The 18,739-nt window shown below is 36.6% G+C and overlaps 1 protein-coding gene across 1 annotated transcript in view; it reads left to right on the top strand.

Annotated features, from left to right (window-relative positions):
* LOC124555710 (lysine-specific demethylase phf2-like) overlaps positions 1-18,739 on the top strand; it is a 177,605-nt gene that overhangs the window by 109,875 nt on the left and 48,991 nt on the right. The window contains exons 10-11 of the mRNA XM_047129718.1: positions 16,901-17,107; positions 17,240-17,625. Of these exons, the coding sequence (XP_046985674.1) occupies positions 16,901-17,107; positions 17,240-17,625 (593 nt within the window). The remainder of the gene's footprint in view (positions 1-16,900; positions 17,108-17,239; positions 17,626-18,739) is intronic.

Genomic DNA, 18,739 nt, shown 5'->3' with positions numbered 1-18,739 from the left:
CAGAAGAACATCAACATTTGCTCATTACAGATTCTACAGCGTTTACAACATAAGTTGCCTACAAAAATCTGATAATTAATTATCAGTATGCCAAATGAAACACAGATGTATACTGAGACCTTATGACGATTCTCAAGAACTAATTGCAAATGAAAGAAAGCCTTTGATGAGGAGTTACATGTTATCAGCGTAAGCAGTTTGTATACATTAGGTCTGTCAAGCAATTCATCTCCAGATTCAAAGCTATGGAATAAGTATCCAGATATCCTGTGTTTATTTGTAACGTCAGCGATCACACTGATTGCGAGACTGTCACAATCGCTGTGGTTCCAGAAATACTCAGGCCAGGGCGAGGACGGCCAAGTGGAGAGCGCAGGCACACACAGTAGTGCACGGAAGTGGCTGCCAGCCCAGGTACACAGATTAGGTGGCCCCAAGGGCTGGCTTGACACGACCAGCCACACGCACCGGTGCAGCACTCAAAGGGTTAAGTAAAGTACACCAACTCTAAATGGCCCAGTTACTAAATACTAAACTAAATCTATCTATCTTCTTCTGTTTTTTGCTGAATACTCTTGTTGTTTACATAACCAAATGCATTCCTACAGAAAAAAGAGCCAGTAATTCAGAAACTTCACAGCATTGTAAATATCTTATTTACAAATTTCATTGCGAGATTTATCAAACCTTCTGTAGTATCTGCTTCTGCTTGCCTGCTGGAACTGAAGTTTGAAAAAAAAAAAATAAATAAATATTAGGAAGGGGGTGAAGATACTGTCATTGATTTAGACACTAGAAGCTACATTTATTGTACCAGGTTCAAAAAATCGTACTTTAATTTTGTGAATATGTCAGAAGTCTTTTCATCAACTGATGTAACCACATCAAAGAAGAATTTGCACTAGATGATGACTTACTAAAAATATGCTTGATTTTTTTCCCCCCCATTTACATATTTCTTGCCCCATTTACATATTTCTTGCCCCCATTTACATATTTCTTGTCCCATTTACATTTTTTCCATTTACATTTTTTATTCCTAGAAAATCTTTATTGAGGTTCAGAAATTGCCTGAAATGTAGCATTTAAAGCCCTAAATCAGCCTTCCAATTTGTAAAATTTTCTGGCCAAGGCCCCCTGGACCTGCCTCCATATTTGCCACGTGATTACTAACACCATCTTCTGGAAGTTAGCAGCTGTGGTTTTTGATCACATTGTTCATAATGCAATATGAACTGTACTACTTTATGAATGTTCCAAGTTATTTGTTTGGTGAAATGTTACTTAAAGTACCAAAAGCAGAATTTGTGAATGTTCATGAAATATAGGTAGGTTTAATTTATTTCACATATAGACCTGTAAATGGTGTACATCTGTCTTCAGTGATGATGTAAAATATTATTGAAAAAATGAAAATAATATAGGTGAATCATTGATGTTCCTGAGACATATGTTAATGATGTAGGCTGAAGCAATGTATTACAATTTATACTGGTGATGGTACAAATTTTAATTCATTGCTACATAATACATCATTATCATAATATAAATCACGTTACACCAGTATAGCAAACTCGCAGTTATCTGGTTTGAGGATTATCTGTGTATATTTTGGTATCTTTTGTAGAACTGCAAGAATAAAAAAAATGAAGCATCTCAATTAGAACAGAATGATGTTTTCATTTAAAATGCACTATTGAGCATATAACTAATATATTACTTCCGGATGATGCTGTGAGTGTCAATGCTACACATGCATTGTTCCTGAAATTATTTCCCATGTCGCATTTCATCTCCTCAAAGTTCCAGAACTGTACCTTCATAACATTTTCCATTAGGCCTATTTTATTACACACATAGAGGCGTTAAAATTCATTGATCTGTTACTAGAGTTTTGTTTGACTATACTGATGTTTTAATGATGTGGAAATTGAAATCCATCATTGGGATAAATATAAATGAAAAACTGAAACAGAAAAATGACTATTCAGTTCTTGAAAGTACAGTCAATCATACAAAATACAGTGGGTTTCAAAATGTTATTTTGGAAATAAATTGTCAAATATCCTCTCTCTCTCTCTCTCTCTCTCTCTCTCTCTCTCTGTGTGTGTGTGTGTGTGTGTGTGTGTGTGTGTGTGTGTGTGTGTGTCTAGAGTAGGGCCAGTCAAAGTCAAACATGTATGGTATATGCAAAGAGGCATTATGTTGTGCCCATTACACATCACTTGATCGCTTATCTCGGTAGACTTGACAAACATTCAAACTTATCTCTCGTGTAGTTGTTGATGGCATGCCAAATTTACTCAAAACTATCCCATACACTGTTCTGTCACTTCTATTACATAGTGTAGCTGTATAGACAGATTGAAAAATGCCATACACGTAACATATGATTTGTTGTGAAGTCTTGGTTACATAATCATGCAAGGACATTCTATGGGTTAACAAACCCATTTTAGGTTACTGTTGTTATAAAAAACTTAAACAACAAAGGTTCTAAATGAAACTTCAAGTTTTCTTTTGATATGAACTGCAATGTTGTACAGTCATTGACTGTGTATTTTAATGTGTCTGCCCTTTGTCACCTCTGTCACACACTGACTGTTTAAACCATTGATTGCTCATAAGGAGTCTAGTTTAAATGAACAGACAGCATTGCATAAACAAATACAATTTAAATGCAAACCGTGTCTCATTATGACATGCAGTATCCTCCAACTGCTCAAACTTGACTTAGTCTATTACAGTGTATGTGGTGTTTATCTTAACTTGTCATGATTCAATTTGGATGACATATACAGGTGTATCAAAGAGAATCATCCGATTAAAAAAAATCATAACTATTATGTTACTTGAGATAGCTACTGTTGGAAAGAGCAAACTTTCGAGTTTTACATGGTTCCCTCTAGGTAGTAACAGTATGTGCCCACTTCACTTCCAGTAAAAGTGATGTCGGGACGACAGAAAGTGTTTTGTGTTCCATGTTTTACGCAGTGTGGGTCAGTAGTAACTGTTCAGCGTGGCTTTCGTACTACATATGGTGTGGATCCTCTTACAGCAAAGAGCATTAGACGATGGCATGAACAATTCCAAGAACAGGTTGTTTGTGTAAAGGCAAATTGTCGAGCTGCCCCCGAGTGTCTGACACAGATTAGATTAGATTAGATTAGATTAGATTAATACTAGTTCCATGGATCATGAATACGATATTTCGTAATGATGTGGAACGAGTCGAATTTTCCAATACATGACATAATTAGGTTAATTTAACAACATACTTAAGTTAATATAACAACTTAATTTTTTTGTGTTTTTTTGTTTTTCTTTATTTTTTATTTTATTTTATTTATTTTTTGTTTTCTTAATTTATATCTAAAAATTCCTCTATTGAGTAGAAAGAGTTGTCATTCAGAAATTCTTTTAATTTCTTCTTAAATACTTGTTGGTTATCTGTCAGACTTTTGATACTATTTGGTAAGTGACCAAAGACTTTAGTGCCAGTATAATTCACCCCTTTCTGTGCCAAAGTTAGATTTAATCTTGAATAGTGAAGATCGTCCTTTCTCCTAGTATTGTAGTTATGCACACTGCTATTACTTTTGAATTGGGTTTGGTTGTTAATAACAAATTTCATAAGAGAGTATATATACTGAGAAGCTACTGTGAATATCCCTAGATCCTTAAATAATTGTCTGCAGGATGATCTTGGGTGGACTCCAGCTATTATTCTGATTACACGCTTTTGTGCAATAAATACTTTATTCCTCAGTGATGAATTACCCCAAAATATGATGCCATATGAAAACAATGAGTGAAAATAGGCGTAGTAAGCTAATTTACTAAGATGTTTATCACGAAAATTTGCAATGACCCTTATTGCATAAGTAGCTGAACTCAAACGTTTCAGCAGATCATCAATGTGTTTCTTCCAATTTAATCTCTCATCAATGGACATACCTAAAAATTTGGAATATTCTACCTTAGCTATATGCTTCTGATTAAGGTCTATATTTATTAATGGCATCATACCATTCACTGTACGGAACTGTATGTACTGTGTCTTATCAAAATTCAGTGAGAGTCCGTTTACAAGGAACCACTTAGTAATTTTCTGAAAGATAGTATTGACAATTTCATCAGTTAATTCTTGTTTCTCAGGTGTGATTACTATACTTGTATCATCAGCGAAGAGAACTAACTTTGCCTCTTCATGAATATAGAATGGCAAGTCATTAATATATAATAAGAACAACAAAGGACCCAAGACTGACCCTTGTGGAACCCCATTCTTGATAGTTCCCCAGTTTGAGGAATGTGCTGATCTTTGCATGTTACGAGAACTACTTATTTCAACTTTCTGCACTCTTCCAGTTAGGTACGAATTAAACCATTTGTGCACTGTCCCACTCATGCCACAATACTTGAGCTTGTCTAGCAGAATTTCATGATTTACACAATCAAAAGCCTTTGAGAGATCACAAAAAATCCCAATGGGTGGTGTTCGGTTATTCAGATCATTCAAAATTTGACTGGTGAAAGCATATATGGCATTTTCTGTTGAAAAACCTTTCTGGAAACCAAACTGACATTTTGTTAGTACTTCATTTTTACAGATATGTGAAGCTACTCTTGAATACATTACTTTCTCAAAAATTTTGGATAAAGCTGTTAGAAGGGAGATTGGACGGTAATTGTTGACATCAGATTTATCCCCCTTTTTATGCAAAGGTATAACAATAGCATATTTCAGTCTATCAGGGAAAATGCCCTGTTCCAGAGAGCTATTACACAGGTGGATGAGAATCTTACTTATCTGTTGAGAACAAGCTTTTAGTATTTTGCTCGAAATGCAAAGATGTCGAATATATCCGCTATAGTATCACAAGAAGTCTGTAGAACTCCGTTCACCATGCAGCTCAACAGCTCAACATGCCCCTGATGTCCGTCTCACACATGTTGCACCGACGTTTACATGTGAAACCATACAAAATTCAACTACTACAAGCTCTCCATGAAGGAGACAAACTAAACGATGGATTGGTCACACTGGACCAAATAATTCTGCCTTACATTATTGGACTCAAAGGTCACTGGACCTGACTATATGTGAATATTTCTTGTGCAGGTTTATAAAAGACCCTGTTTATGTCCCTCCATTACCAACAACAATGAATGAACTGAGCCATTGCATAACAGCAGCTGTGGAAGCTGTAACTCAAGACATGCTCACTGCAGTGTGGGAACCGTTTAAATACCAACATTGTCATAAGCCGTGTATCTCGAGGGGGTGGGGGGCATATTGAACACCTATGAAAAGGTGTGAAAAAAAAAGAACTTTGAGTTTCCCGTTCATCAAAAAACAAAATTCGGTTGTATATGTGTATTAGTTTCAGAAATATAGATGCACCAAATCGGATGATTCTTTTTGATACACACCATATTTTAAAAATATGTAAGTGGTTCTTTGCAGCGTAGTATGTTTGCTAACTCCATTGAGTAAAAATAAGTTATATGAAAACCTGGAAAAAACCTTGAATTTGACAATTAAGATTTGGTGGCCACCATGGCATCAACTCAACAGCATGGAAATTGTATGTAGACATTGTGTCGGATAGATGGCTAGAGATTCACATATTCATTGAAGATAAGGGACTTTTTTTAATACTCATGGGTTGATAACAACACCCCCCCCCCCTCCCCTCCCCATGAACCATGGACCTTGCCGTTGGTGGGGAGGCTTGCATGCCTCAGTGATACATATAGCCGTACTGTAGGTGCAACCACAACGGAGGGGTATATGTTCAGAGGCCAGACAAACGTGTGGTTCCTGAAGAGGAGCAGCAGCCTTTTCAGTAGTTGCAGGTGCAACAGTCTGGATGATTGACTGATTGGCCTTGTAACGTTAACCAAAACGGCTTTGCTGTGTTGGTACTGCTAATGGCTGAAAGCAGGGGAAACTACAGCCATAATTTTTCCCGAGGGCATCCAGCTTTACTGTATTGTTAAATGATGATTGCGTCCTCCTGGATAAAATATTCCGGAGGTAAAATGGTCCCCCATTCAGATCTCCAGGTGGAGCCTACTAGGAAGACGTTATCAGGAGAAACAAAACTGGCATTCTATGGATCGGAGTGTGGAATGTCAGATCCCTTAATCGGGCAGGTAGGTTAGAAAATTTAAAAAGGGAAATGGATAGGTTAAAGTTAGATATAGTGGGAATTAGTGAATTTCGGTGGCAGGAGGAACAAGACTTACGGTCAGGTGAATACAGGGTAAAAAATACAAAATCAAATGGGGGTAATGCAGGAGTAGGTTTAATAATGAATTAAAAAAAAAAAAAAAAAATAGGAGTGTGGATAAGCTACTACAAACAGCATAGTGCACACATTATTGTAGCCAAGATAGACACAAAGCCCACACCTACCACAGTAGTACAAGTTTGTATGTCAACTAGCTCCCCAAATGACGAAGAGATTGAAGAAATGTATGATGAGAGAAAAGAAACTATTCAGATAGTGAAGGGAGACGAAAATTTAATACTCATGGGGGACTGGAATTCGATAGTAGGAAAAGGAAGAGAAGGAAAAGTAGTAGGTGAATATGGAATGAGGGTAAGGTATGAAAGGGGAAGCTGCCTAGTAGAATTTTTGCACAGAGCGTAATGCAATCATAGCTAGCACTTGGTTTAAGAATCATGAAAGAAGGCTGTATACATGGAAGAGGCCTAGAGACATTGGAAGGTTTCAGATAGATTACATAATGGTAAGACAGAGATTTAGGAACCAGGTTTTAAATTGTAAGATATTTCCAGGAGCAGATGTGGACTCTGACCACAATCTATTGGTTATGAACTGTAGATTAAAACTGAAGAAACTAGAAAAGGTAGGAATTTAAGAAGATGGCACTTGGATAAACTGAAAGAACCAGCGGTTGTAGGGTGTTTCAGAGAGAGCATTAGGGAACGATTGACAAGAATGGAGGAAAGAAATATAGTAGAAGAAAAATGGGTAGCTTTGAGGGATGAAAAATTGAAGGCAGCAGAGGATCAAGTAGGTGAAAAGACGAGGGGTAGTAGAAGTCCTTGGCTAACAGAAGAGATATTGAATTTAATTGATCAAAGGAGAAAATACAAAAATGCAGTAAATGAAGCAGGCAAAAAGGAATACAAACGTCTCAAAAATGAGATCGACTGGAAGTGCGTAATGGCTAATCAGGGATGGCTAGAGGACAAATGTAAAGATGTAGAGGCATACACCACTAGGGGTAAGATAGATACTGCCTACAGGAAAATTAAAGAAAAATATCAAGAGCTCAGATGGAAAAGCAGTTCTAAGTAAAGAAGGGGAAGCAGAAAGGTGGAAGGAGTATATAGAGGGTCTATAAAAGGGCAATATACTTGAGGGCGATATTATGGAAATGGGAGAGGACGAAGATGAAGATGAAATGGGAGATATGATACTGCATGAAGAATTTGACAGAGCAAGTCAAAACAAGGCCCCGGGAGTTGACAGCATTCCATTACAACTACTCATAGCCTTGGGAGAGCCAGCCCTGACAAAACTGTACCATCTGGTGAGCAAGATGTATGAGACAGGCAATATATCCTAAGACTTCAAGAAGAATATAATAATTCCAATGCCAAAGAAAGCAAGTGTTGACAGGTGTGAAAATTACCGAACTATCAGTTTAGTAAGTCACGGCTGCAAAATACTAACACAAATTCTTTACAGATGAATGGAAAAACTGATAGAAGCTGACCTCGGGGAAGATCGGTTTGGATTCCATAGAAATGTTGGAACGCATGAGGCAATACTGACCCTACAACTTATCTTGGAAGACAGATTAAGGAAAGGCAAACACATGTTTCTAGCATTTGTAGACTTACAGAAAGTTTTTGACAATGTTGACTGGAATTCTCTGTTTCAAATTCTGAAGGTTGCAGGAGTCAAATACTGGGAGCGAAAGGCTATTTACAGTTTGTATGTATACCAGATGGCAGTTAGGAAAGTTGAGGGGCATGAAAGGGAAGCAGTGGTTGGGAAGGGAGTGAGACAGGGTTGTGGCGTATCCCTGGTGTTATTCAGTCTGTATATTGAGCAAGCACTAAAGAAAACAAAAGAAAAATTTGGAGTAGGGATTAAAATCCATGGAGAAGAAATAAAAACTTTGAGGTTTACGGATGACATTGTAATTCTGTAAGAGACAGCAAAGGACCTGGAACAGCAGTTGAATGGAATGGACGGTGTCTTGAAAGGAGGATATAAGATGAACATCAACAAAAGCACAACGAGGATAATGGAATGTAGTCAAATTAAATCGGATGATGCTGAGGGAATTAGATTAGGAAATGAAACACTTTAAGTAGTAGGTGAGTTTTGCTGTTTGGGGAGCAAATTAACTGACGATGGACGAAGTAGAGAGGATATAAAATGTAGACGAAATGGCAAGGAAAGTGTTTCTGAAGAAGAGAAATTTGTTAACATTGAGTATAGATTTAAGTGTCAGGAAGTCTTTTCTGAAAGTATTTGTATGAAGTGTAGCCATGTATGGAAGAGAGAGACATGGACAATAAACAGTTGAGACAAGAAGAGAGTAGAAGCTTTCGAAATGTGGTGCTACAGAAGAATGCTGAAGATTAGAGGGGTAGATCATATAACTAATGAGGAGTTATTGAATAGAATTGGGGAGAAGAGGAATTAGTGGCACAACTTGACTAGAAGAAGGGATCAGTTGGAAGGACATGTTCTGAGCCATCAAGGGATCACCAGTTCAGTACTGGAGGGCAGCAGGGAGGGTAAAAATCATAGAGATAGACCAAGTGATGAATACACTAAGCCGATTCAGAAGGATGTAGGTTGTGTTAGTTACTTGGAGATGAAGAAGCTTGCACAGGATAGAGTAGCATGGAGAGCTGCATGAAACTAGTGTCTGGACTGAAGATCACAACAACAATAGGTTGATAAAATACTGCAACCAATTGTATGACTAGTCAGAGGTGCGATTCAGCCACGCTTCATTTTCATATATGATAATTCGTGGATAATAATGATGATGCTGCTCTTTTGGATGAATTTCTTGTCAATTTATTGCATAGACTGGCCTACAATGTCTCCTGATCTTAATCCAATAGAACGTACCTCAGGAGGTGGATTAAGGAGATAAATTGTAGCCTACCAGCCTCCAGCAAGGACTCCTCTAGTCCTCTGCACAGGTCTTGGGTTCAGTTTTCAGTAGTGTTCATGAACTACTTTATAGATACCATATTGTACCACCAAGCATGTGTGGGAGAAAGAGAAACTACATGTTGTACATTATTGTACTTACATAAAAATTGCGTATGTTGAACATCTTAAATAACAAAGAGGAGCCCTATTTCTAACCACTCAAAACTGATGTCGCTCAAAGTATTCCCTTTTACATATAAATTTGAGTTCCACTAACACACATTAGTGCCGATTCCCCAAAGAAATTATGGAATGAGCTCATTGTGTTTGTGTTGAAAACAGTTGGGTGCACACTGGGTAATTTTTCTGATTTAATCATTTTCACCCATTTCACTTCTTTTGTTTTACTTGTGTAGAAATTTTCAGACACGTGGAGACCAAGTAGTCAATGATTTATAAACATCTTGCCAACCTTATTTGGCTATATACCCACATTTTTATGTAAAATCTTTTTGCAGCAGAGAGGTTACAGGAGCAGCCAGTTATTTAATAGGTAGTATGAATGGGAAATGGAAAGTATATCTATTTGTTATCAAGGAAGGGTGTGGTAATAGTGTGTTGTTATATTAAGTGGCTGTTCTTGTGCAGTGTGCAAGAACTACCATGCTAAAAGTAATTGAGATCTTTGTTAGCAAAGAAAAACAATGCACCAGTGGCACAATATTCAGTTGAATGTTGTTTAAAATGGTGATTTTGATACTGTATGAATTATCAGTCTTACATGTGTCATAGGTTCAATCTGAAATGTTACAAAGAGACACACACTAATGTAAAACAATAATTGAAAGCAAAATATTTTAAAATTAATTCTCTCTCTCTCTCGCTCTCTCTCTCTCTCTCTCTCTCTCTTCGCGCGCCCGCGCATGCTCACGGTAAAATAAAAGTGTCAATCGTACAGTTCTGACAGTGACAGCTGTATTGTGTGAGCTATGTTAAAAACCACTGAACGCGCAAGGATATATATATATATATATATATATATATATATATATATATATATATATAGAGGGAAGCATTCCACGTAGGAAAAATATATCTAAAAACAAAGATGATGTGACTTACCTAATGAAAGTGCTGGCAGGTCGACAGACACACAAACGAACAAAAACATACACACAAAATTCAAGCTTTCGCAACAAACTGTTGCCTCATCAGGAAAGAGGGAAGGAGGGGAAAGACGAAAGGATGTGGGTTTTAAGGGAGAGGGTAAGAAGTCATTCCAATCCCGGGAGCGGAAAGACTTACCTTAGGGGGGAAAAAGGACGGGTATACACTCGCACACACACACACATATCCATCCACACATATACAGACACAAGCAGACATATTTAAAGGTCTTTAAATATGTCTGCTTGTGTATGTATATGTGTGGATGGATGTGTGTGTGTGTGTGTGTGTGTGTGTGTGTGTGTGTGTGTGTGTGTGTGTATACCCGTCCTTTTTTCCCCGTAAGGTAAGTCTTTCCGCTCCCGGTATTGGAATGACTCCTTACCCTCTCCCTTAAAACCCACATCCTTTCGTCTTTCCCCTCCTTCCCTCTTTCCTGATGAGGCAACAGTTTGTTGCGAAAGCTTGAATTTTGTGTGTATGTTTGTGTTCGTTTGTGTGTCTGTCGACCTGCCAGCACTTTCAGTTGGTAAGTCACATCATCTTTGTTTTTTTTTTTTTGTATATATATATATATATATATATATATATATATATTGTGTGTGTGTAAGTAAGGCAACTGATTTCAACAGACTATGCCATCATCTTCAGGTCTTAAAATTTTTTTGTTGTAAAACATGTTCATTTGACACTGACATCACACACAAGATGTCAGGTGGATAAAAATAGCATATTATAATAGGTTTGTCATTGTTAAAATATTAAAAAAATGAAAGCACCTTAAGCAACAGGTAAAACTGTAATTTAAAGTGGATTTGTACTTCAGAATATGTCCAGCATATGTAAATAGTAATGATTTTGGGTACTGTATGATGCAACAAGCAACTGTGAACAATATGTGTATGTACATAGCACGTTGCACAAGGTGCTTCATGTTTTTTAAATATTTTAGCAATGACAAACCTTTTATATTGTACTGTTTTTATCCATTTGACATCTTACGTGTGATGTCAATGTAAAATGAACATGTTTTACAACAAAAAGATTTTAAGATATGAAGATGACAGCATGTTGTTGTTGTCGTTGTTGTGGTCTTCAGTCCTGAGACTGGTTTGATGCAGCTCTCCACGCTACTCTATCTTGTGCAAGCTTCTTCATCTCCCAGTACCTACTACAGCCTACATCCTTCTGAATCTGCTTAGTGTATTCATCTCTTGGTCTCCCTCTACGATTTTTACCCTCCACGCTGCCCTCCGATGCTAAATTGGTGATCCCTTCATGCCTCAGAACATGTCCTACTAACCGGTCCCTTCTTCTTGTCAAGTTGTGCCACAAACTCCTCTTCTCCCCAATCCTATTCAATACCTCCTCATTAGTTATGACAGCATAGTCTGCTGAAACTGGTTGTCTTAACTTCAAAAAAATATATTTTATGTGATCTTGGCTATTGAATGTTTTTTAACAATTAAAGAGATTGCTCTTCAGCTCTCTGAAAATGAGAAAAATCCAATGTGTGAGCTATGTTTACATTGTGACATCAGAGCTCTGGAGGGACATGTGTGTAATTTTAGTGGTGCCAGACTTCTCATTTACTGAATTTATGTGTTTGTGTTGCTCCTTTTCTAAAACAGTGATGGTAGCTTTCAGTTAGAGAACACTTATCAGTTGCACACTACCTGTGTGACAGTGATTTGAAGCCCACAGTACAGACTTTCACCATCTCAAGTAGGTGCCATTATCAATTGTCTTGACTTTGAGCACTTGGGCACTATTCTGGAATGATATATCTAATTATTATATTCACCTCATGTCTACATATCAACTATCAAACCATATTGCGTACATTGTGGCAGGCATTTGCATAACGTGTCTAATGATATAGCATTATGTAATTCTGTATTGCACAACAATTGAGTAGCTTGACATAGGTTTACTGCAGGCGCATCAAATTATATTATATTAATATAGACAGACAAGACAAGATCATAAGCGCTTTTTACATAGGATACTCCATCTTTGAAGTTGTTTAGACTCTGGGGTTTTCGTGAGACATCGTGTCGAGTATGTACCACAAGTACCGCATTTCAGGGAAAACACCACAACCACCACAGTCAACTAAAGTGGGCAGCAACAAATGGATAAGAGCAGTAACCATTCACTGTTGTGGATTGTAACAGTGACAAGACAGATCACATTGCAGCCGGTCACTCATCATTTTGAGAGAGCAGTCGTACCCTGGAGAACCATCTATTTTCTGTGGGCACAGAAGCCACCACGCTCGTGTGCTTGCTCAGTGTACATCACAAGGCACAGTGATTAACATGGGAGCAGGAACATCATCAGTATACACTTTTCAATATTGAAAAAGGTTGTTCGGACATATGAGTTGCTGTGCCCATGAAAAAGACAAATGGCAGCCTGCAAGTACCTAAGAAACTACTTGAGGTTGTTCATCCTGCATGCTGACATGCAAGTGGTGAAGGTGAGATACACTTACATGGGGTGAAATCCCTGATATGTCTATCATTGTATCTCACTGTTGAACAATATGGGAAACAACTGTCCAGTAATGTGTATCTGCTTATGCTCCTGCAGCAACTTGGAGATGACATATACATTTGGCATGACTATGCACCACCCCATCGCTCCATATTGTGTTGGAGTGGTTTGAGCAGCTCTCCACAGGTAAGGGGGCGCTTGTGTTCCTGCCCCCCATCCCCCCTTTCCCTTCATTATTTTGAATCACCTGACCTCAAACCTCAAGCCTTCGAATTTATCACTGACCATTCTATGTGAGTAATGTCTGACATTTTCTGGGAAGAAGAAGTGATCTTACGTAACTTCTTAAAATTTTAAAAATATTTTTAATTGTGTAGATCACGCACATACATAGAAATTAAAATATGATGCCTAGACTAGTTTCAGTTGTGAATGCATCCGTCCTCAGATAACTTTCGTATAAGACAAGTTGAACAAAAACTGGATGTACCAATAATAACCATAACTTGCACTTGTGTAAGAGGAAAGTTCAGTGAAAATGAGATACCGTTTTATGCAATAAAATTGTAGAGAAACTTAAACCATAAAAAATTTATTGTTACACCACGTAACTCGTCAGTAGCCAAATAAAATGTTTGTGTTTCCAGTAGGACTAACTTTATTACCCATTAATAGCCATAATGCTGCTGCTGCATGGACTCACACAGGCTCAAGCAAAATTTGACGGAAAAGCTGATGCGCAAGTTTATACACTTTCATAGATCGACATATAAAAATAATAAAAGGTTACATAGTTAAAATAGTTTGTAGAAAAAAAAACACTGTAATAATTAATAATACTTGACAAAGAAATCTAAATAAACAAAAATCAGGCCAGAAAACCAAATCGGTATTAATTACAAGAAAATTACGAGCAGAACATGAAACAGCAGTATGGCCTGTTGCCACAACATAACAAAAGATTTAAACCTCATAATGTTGCCAACGTATCATATTAACAAATTGAATTAACAGCTATAGTGAGAAAATGGCTTATGCAGATGGGGCACTATCTCTAGTGACATGAAAGTGATCTGACTTAGTCATATGTGCTGATGCAGTTAGAAAGGCAGCAGTAAAAGCACATGGTCCTCGGGCTGGAAGTATTGCAGTTTATCATTAGTATTACTTGCTAAAATTCTATAGCAGTCATCAAAAATAGTGAAGAAATAATTCTGATTAAACTTGTTCAGCTCCTTTAATACTCAGTTGGGGCCCCTCTGACAATTGTGGAGATCCAGTTCTTTGAAAAACCCAGCTTGCTTCCTTTAGGTGCATTACACAGTACCTCCAAGCTGTGTTGAATTCCTGCACCATGCTTCTCTACATAGTGATGTACATACCAAAAGCTGTTCTATTTTGGGAATAGGTATGTTCTCTAATGTGTAAATCAGAGGAGCAACCCATCTTGCTGATATAGTAGTGGTCGCAATCCTTACAGTTGATCTTGTATTGTAAACTCCTGACATATTAAACTTATTATGTTTTGGGCCTATTCAGTACATAAGTGTGTCCTAGGTGAAGTAGTCAGAAAATCAATCCCAACGTCAGTCTTACGAAAACATTGCTCAATTTTTTGTGAAACCTCAATGGTGCATGACTCGAACGGTCCCGAGTTCGAGTCTCGGTCGGGCATGCAGTTTTAATCTGCCAGGAAGTTTCATATCAGTGCACACTCCGCTGCAGAGTGAAAATCTCATTCTGGTTATGGACATTCTTCGTCTCCTTCTTCTTCTTTCTCCTCCTCATTATTATTATTATTTTTATTATTATTGTATATAATTTTCTGTTTTTATTTATTTTATTGTAACAATTAGTAACATTGAGTATTTTATATACATCGGCCAGTGCATTTTGTTTAAGGATACCAATTCCTTTATCGATTTCATCCTGCTGCAACAGCAGATGCAATGGTTGATGAAGCATTGAACAGAAGAAAACTTTTTAACACCATTGTTATGTTGTGGCTATGAATGGGTAATAGTCAGGTTACTCCTACACAAACATTTTATTTTGCTATCAAGTTATATGGTGTAATGATGACCTTTATATCAGTTATGTTTGTCTAAAATTTTATTAGCTATGGTGTAGAACCAGTCACATTTTTGTTGTTCCATTAGAGCCAAAATTTTTCATTGAACTTGCCTCTTAAACAAGTGCAAGTTATTGCATGAAATAGTTATTACTGATGCATCCAGGTTTTGTTCAACTTATGTCTCATACAAGTGTGATCTGAGGATGGTTGTGTTGACAACTGAAACTAGTCTAGTGATCATATTTTAATTTCTAGATATGTATCAATTTAGACAATTTAAAAGACCTTTGAGAAGAAAGAGTTTTTAAATTTTAAGTGTTCTGTGTGAGTTGTGGACATAATTGAGCATTCATAGACGTGAATGACTTCCTAATACTTTTGGTGTCCAGTGGAGTCCATTTTTCAGTGTTCCACCACTGCCATCATCGGAGTGAAAAAGGAGTGCCGCATCCTGAAAAGTGGACGTCTGTAATTCAGTTGTTAATAAATGTCTCACTATCATTGCTATTTATGTTCCAGAGAGGTTCCTGATGCAGTTTGTGAATTTTGAATCCAAATACTGTAATGACACTCTGAGCATTGGTGGAGGTTGATTTTAAAGCATTAAACAATGTCTTTGTTGTGATATCCTGATAATTAAGATATTTTTGTGATGTGTCTCAGAAGTGTGAATCATGTTTTCAATTTTTTTGAATTCTTAGACCACTGTGTGCAATGTTATTGTTCCTGTCTGTGGTATATTGAGAATTGCAAATTTGTGTCTTTTAAGTCAGTTAGTACTTGTAGCAGAAAAATATCTTGGAGAGAAATTTACTTGTTCGTTTTGCAGTCCTCTCTACTGACTTATTGTTAATCTTTCTTTGAAAAATAAGAAGATATTGAAAATGGTTAAAGTCTTTTCATTTGAAAGAAGTACTGTTAAGGGTGAAAGTGACCACTTTGTCGAAAAAATAGTGACATGTAAAGAAATATAGAATGGATAGATGTTAAAACTTTCACATAGTTACTGTAACATTCAGCAGATAAATAAAAACTTTGTTTTGTAAGTAAAATACGAGCACATGCCACTTTATGTTTGCTGTATTGCCATTTTTGATGCACACTTACATTTGAATTACAGTCTGCTACGTGAACTGTTTGTGGCATAGGCTTATGCTCTTGGGATTCTTGCTGCCTACTTCTTAATAGTGATTATAATTTCTTTGGCACTGGAACATACAGTGTAAGGCTTTGATGTGATGTAAGAGTATGGGCGAAGAAACTGTCACTGTCTTCGCTATTGTCTTTCTTGAGAGATTTATTTTTGAGGTTTTATTGGTTCGTAAACAGTAGAGCTGGAATAGGTAAGCAGCATTGTGGAACTGAAAAAATATGATGCATTGGGTGCAGTGCATGTGTGAACTGCAGATAGAGAAGAGCTCTCTGCACAAACTTCAGATTCCATACTACCTACTATGATGGTGAATCAGTGAAGTATTTGGCCTTCAGATTGCATGTGATGTCTTTTTCACATTTTGTTGCTTGAAATAGGTGCACTATAACAACAAAAGCTAATTCTTTCTGGTGCATTTGGCTTGCTGGACTTTATGAAAAGCTCCAAACTTTTTTTGGTGTGACAGTCTGATATATTTTTGTTATATTCCTAAGTTCCAGAAAAGTTAACGCACATATGTGTAAAGTGTATTGGCAGCATGATATGTAATTTACCAGAATTTTTCATAAACAAAAGTCTATTTACAATGGAAACAACCTTTGCTAATATGTACTACAGGAATTATTTTGTAATGGATGTGTGAAGCGATTGAAATGTTCTGGGGTCCTCCATTATGTATATACAAAAAGATGTAATTGCATTTGAATCTTCACATTATAAATGAAAATAAATTTGTTGTTTTTTCATTACAATAAAATGTTTCAAAAAGTATATGCGTGGCAGGGAAGATGATGAATTTTACTTCTTGTTCCCTTGAGGAATGAGTATAATTATTTGTTGCAGGTGGCACATAAAATGAGGGAAAAGATACCAAATGGCATTGATGTCTCAAAATTATTTAAAGAACTTAACAAAGAAATCAGGCTAGCTGAGAGATATTTGATTTCTTTGAATCCTCCAAAGCCAGAAAGAGAATCAAAGAGGAAAAAAAAGAAACCTATTAATGATGACTTTGTGGATTTTTCATTCTGCCCAAATTTGGATGAGTGTGTAAGTGACTGACACACACACACACACACACACACACACACACACAAAAGCATACATTAAAGATTAATTTTAAAATATTTTGCTTTCAATTTTTGTTTTACGTTAATGGTTTGTCTATATGTGACATTTCAGATTGAACCTAAGGACCATGTAAGACTGACAATTCGGACAGTACCAAAATTGCCATTTCAAAATAAGAAACCTGTTGGTATGCAACGGCCACCATTGAAATTAACACTGCCAAAACCAGCAATGTATCCATATAGTATAAATAAATTAGAAAATTTTCATATGGTTGACTCAATTAATGCTTCTGATGAAATAAATTCAACTCTGAATCCAACATTAAATGATAATGTTGATACAACATACAACGGTAGGTTCTTAGGTGATGAACCTCACCAGTCAAAGACTGAAGGGGAACTGAAATTAAAAATAGCAAGAAGTCAAATTGTTGGTGAAAACATTGTCTCATCTGCTGACAGTCTGGTTAATGATGCTCTGCAGAATCATTCTGAGTAAGTATATTCTTAAATATTAGTTCTGTTGCATAGTTTAACATAAAAATTGATGTTGTTTTTGTCTATGTAGCACATTTTTCAAACATACTTTTCAGTTCAAGCTTTTTCCTTTTCTTTTGATCTTTCTTCATCTGCACTTGTACTCCTTCTGCTGTAAAAGTGAGTAGCGATAGTTTTTCTAAAAGTAAGTGGTAATGATTTCTCTCACAATGTATGCCAATGGCTCATATAACTACTTTTATATCATCTTGATTAAATTTTTTCAGTAAAACTGGGAGGCATTTTATACATCAAATAGTTCCATTGTCTGATTTTCTTATAACCTCTATATCTTCATTAGATGGTGGAGAGAGAACTTCAAGTGTATTCTGGATTGAACTATTGTTAATAGTGCAACAAGCCACCTATCGTATCTGTCAAGGGGTGAATCTAATCTAATTATTCCAAAATTTAAGAAATATATTTGTGACTTTGACACATGATTCACACATTTGATCAACAACAACAGCAACAAAGAATTTTAGGGAAAGTCGTAAAGATTATTCAACATTTCATGTGCCTTTATTTCAGGGGCAGAAGTGGTATGGATTTTCATGTACATTTATCAGATACTTGAAGTCATAACATTACTAATGGTGTAATAACTAAATGTGTTTGTTTACCCAAGTGCTGGCATTAGTCAAGAGTAGTTAAATGATCTGCAGTATATGCACTTGTGATGTATCCATGATTTTTATAATCATCATTGCCAATTGTTTGATGCTAGGTGAGAATCAAGTAAGGAAATCTGCAGTGGTGTCTACCTATAGATGGGATGTTATTGGCACTGATATAATTAAAGATTCACTTGTTTGTTGATATCAGGTTATTTTTATTTTGAGAAAATAATTCCATAAGGCTATAGGCTGCTATTCTTTATCCCTTTATACACTGAAGCACCAAAGAAATTGGTATAGGCATGCATATTAAAATACACAGATACGTAAACAGGAATAATATGGCGCTGCCATTGGCAACGCCTCTGTAGAACAACTAGTGTCTAACGCAGTTATTAGATCTGTTACTGCTGCTGCAATGCCAGGTTATCAAGATTTAAGTGAGTTTGGACATG

This window comes from Schistocerca americana, chromosome X (genome assembly GCF_021461395.2).
Source record: "Schistocerca americana isolate TAMUIC-IGC-003095 chromosome X, iqSchAmer2.1, whole genome shotgun sequence".
In the NCBI taxonomy this organism is placed as follows: domain Eukaryota; kingdom Metazoa; phylum Arthropoda; class Insecta; order Orthoptera; family Acrididae; genus Schistocerca; species Schistocerca americana.
Note: the sequence above shows the minus strand (reverse complement) of the source record. Positions and strands in the feature narration are given on the sequence as shown.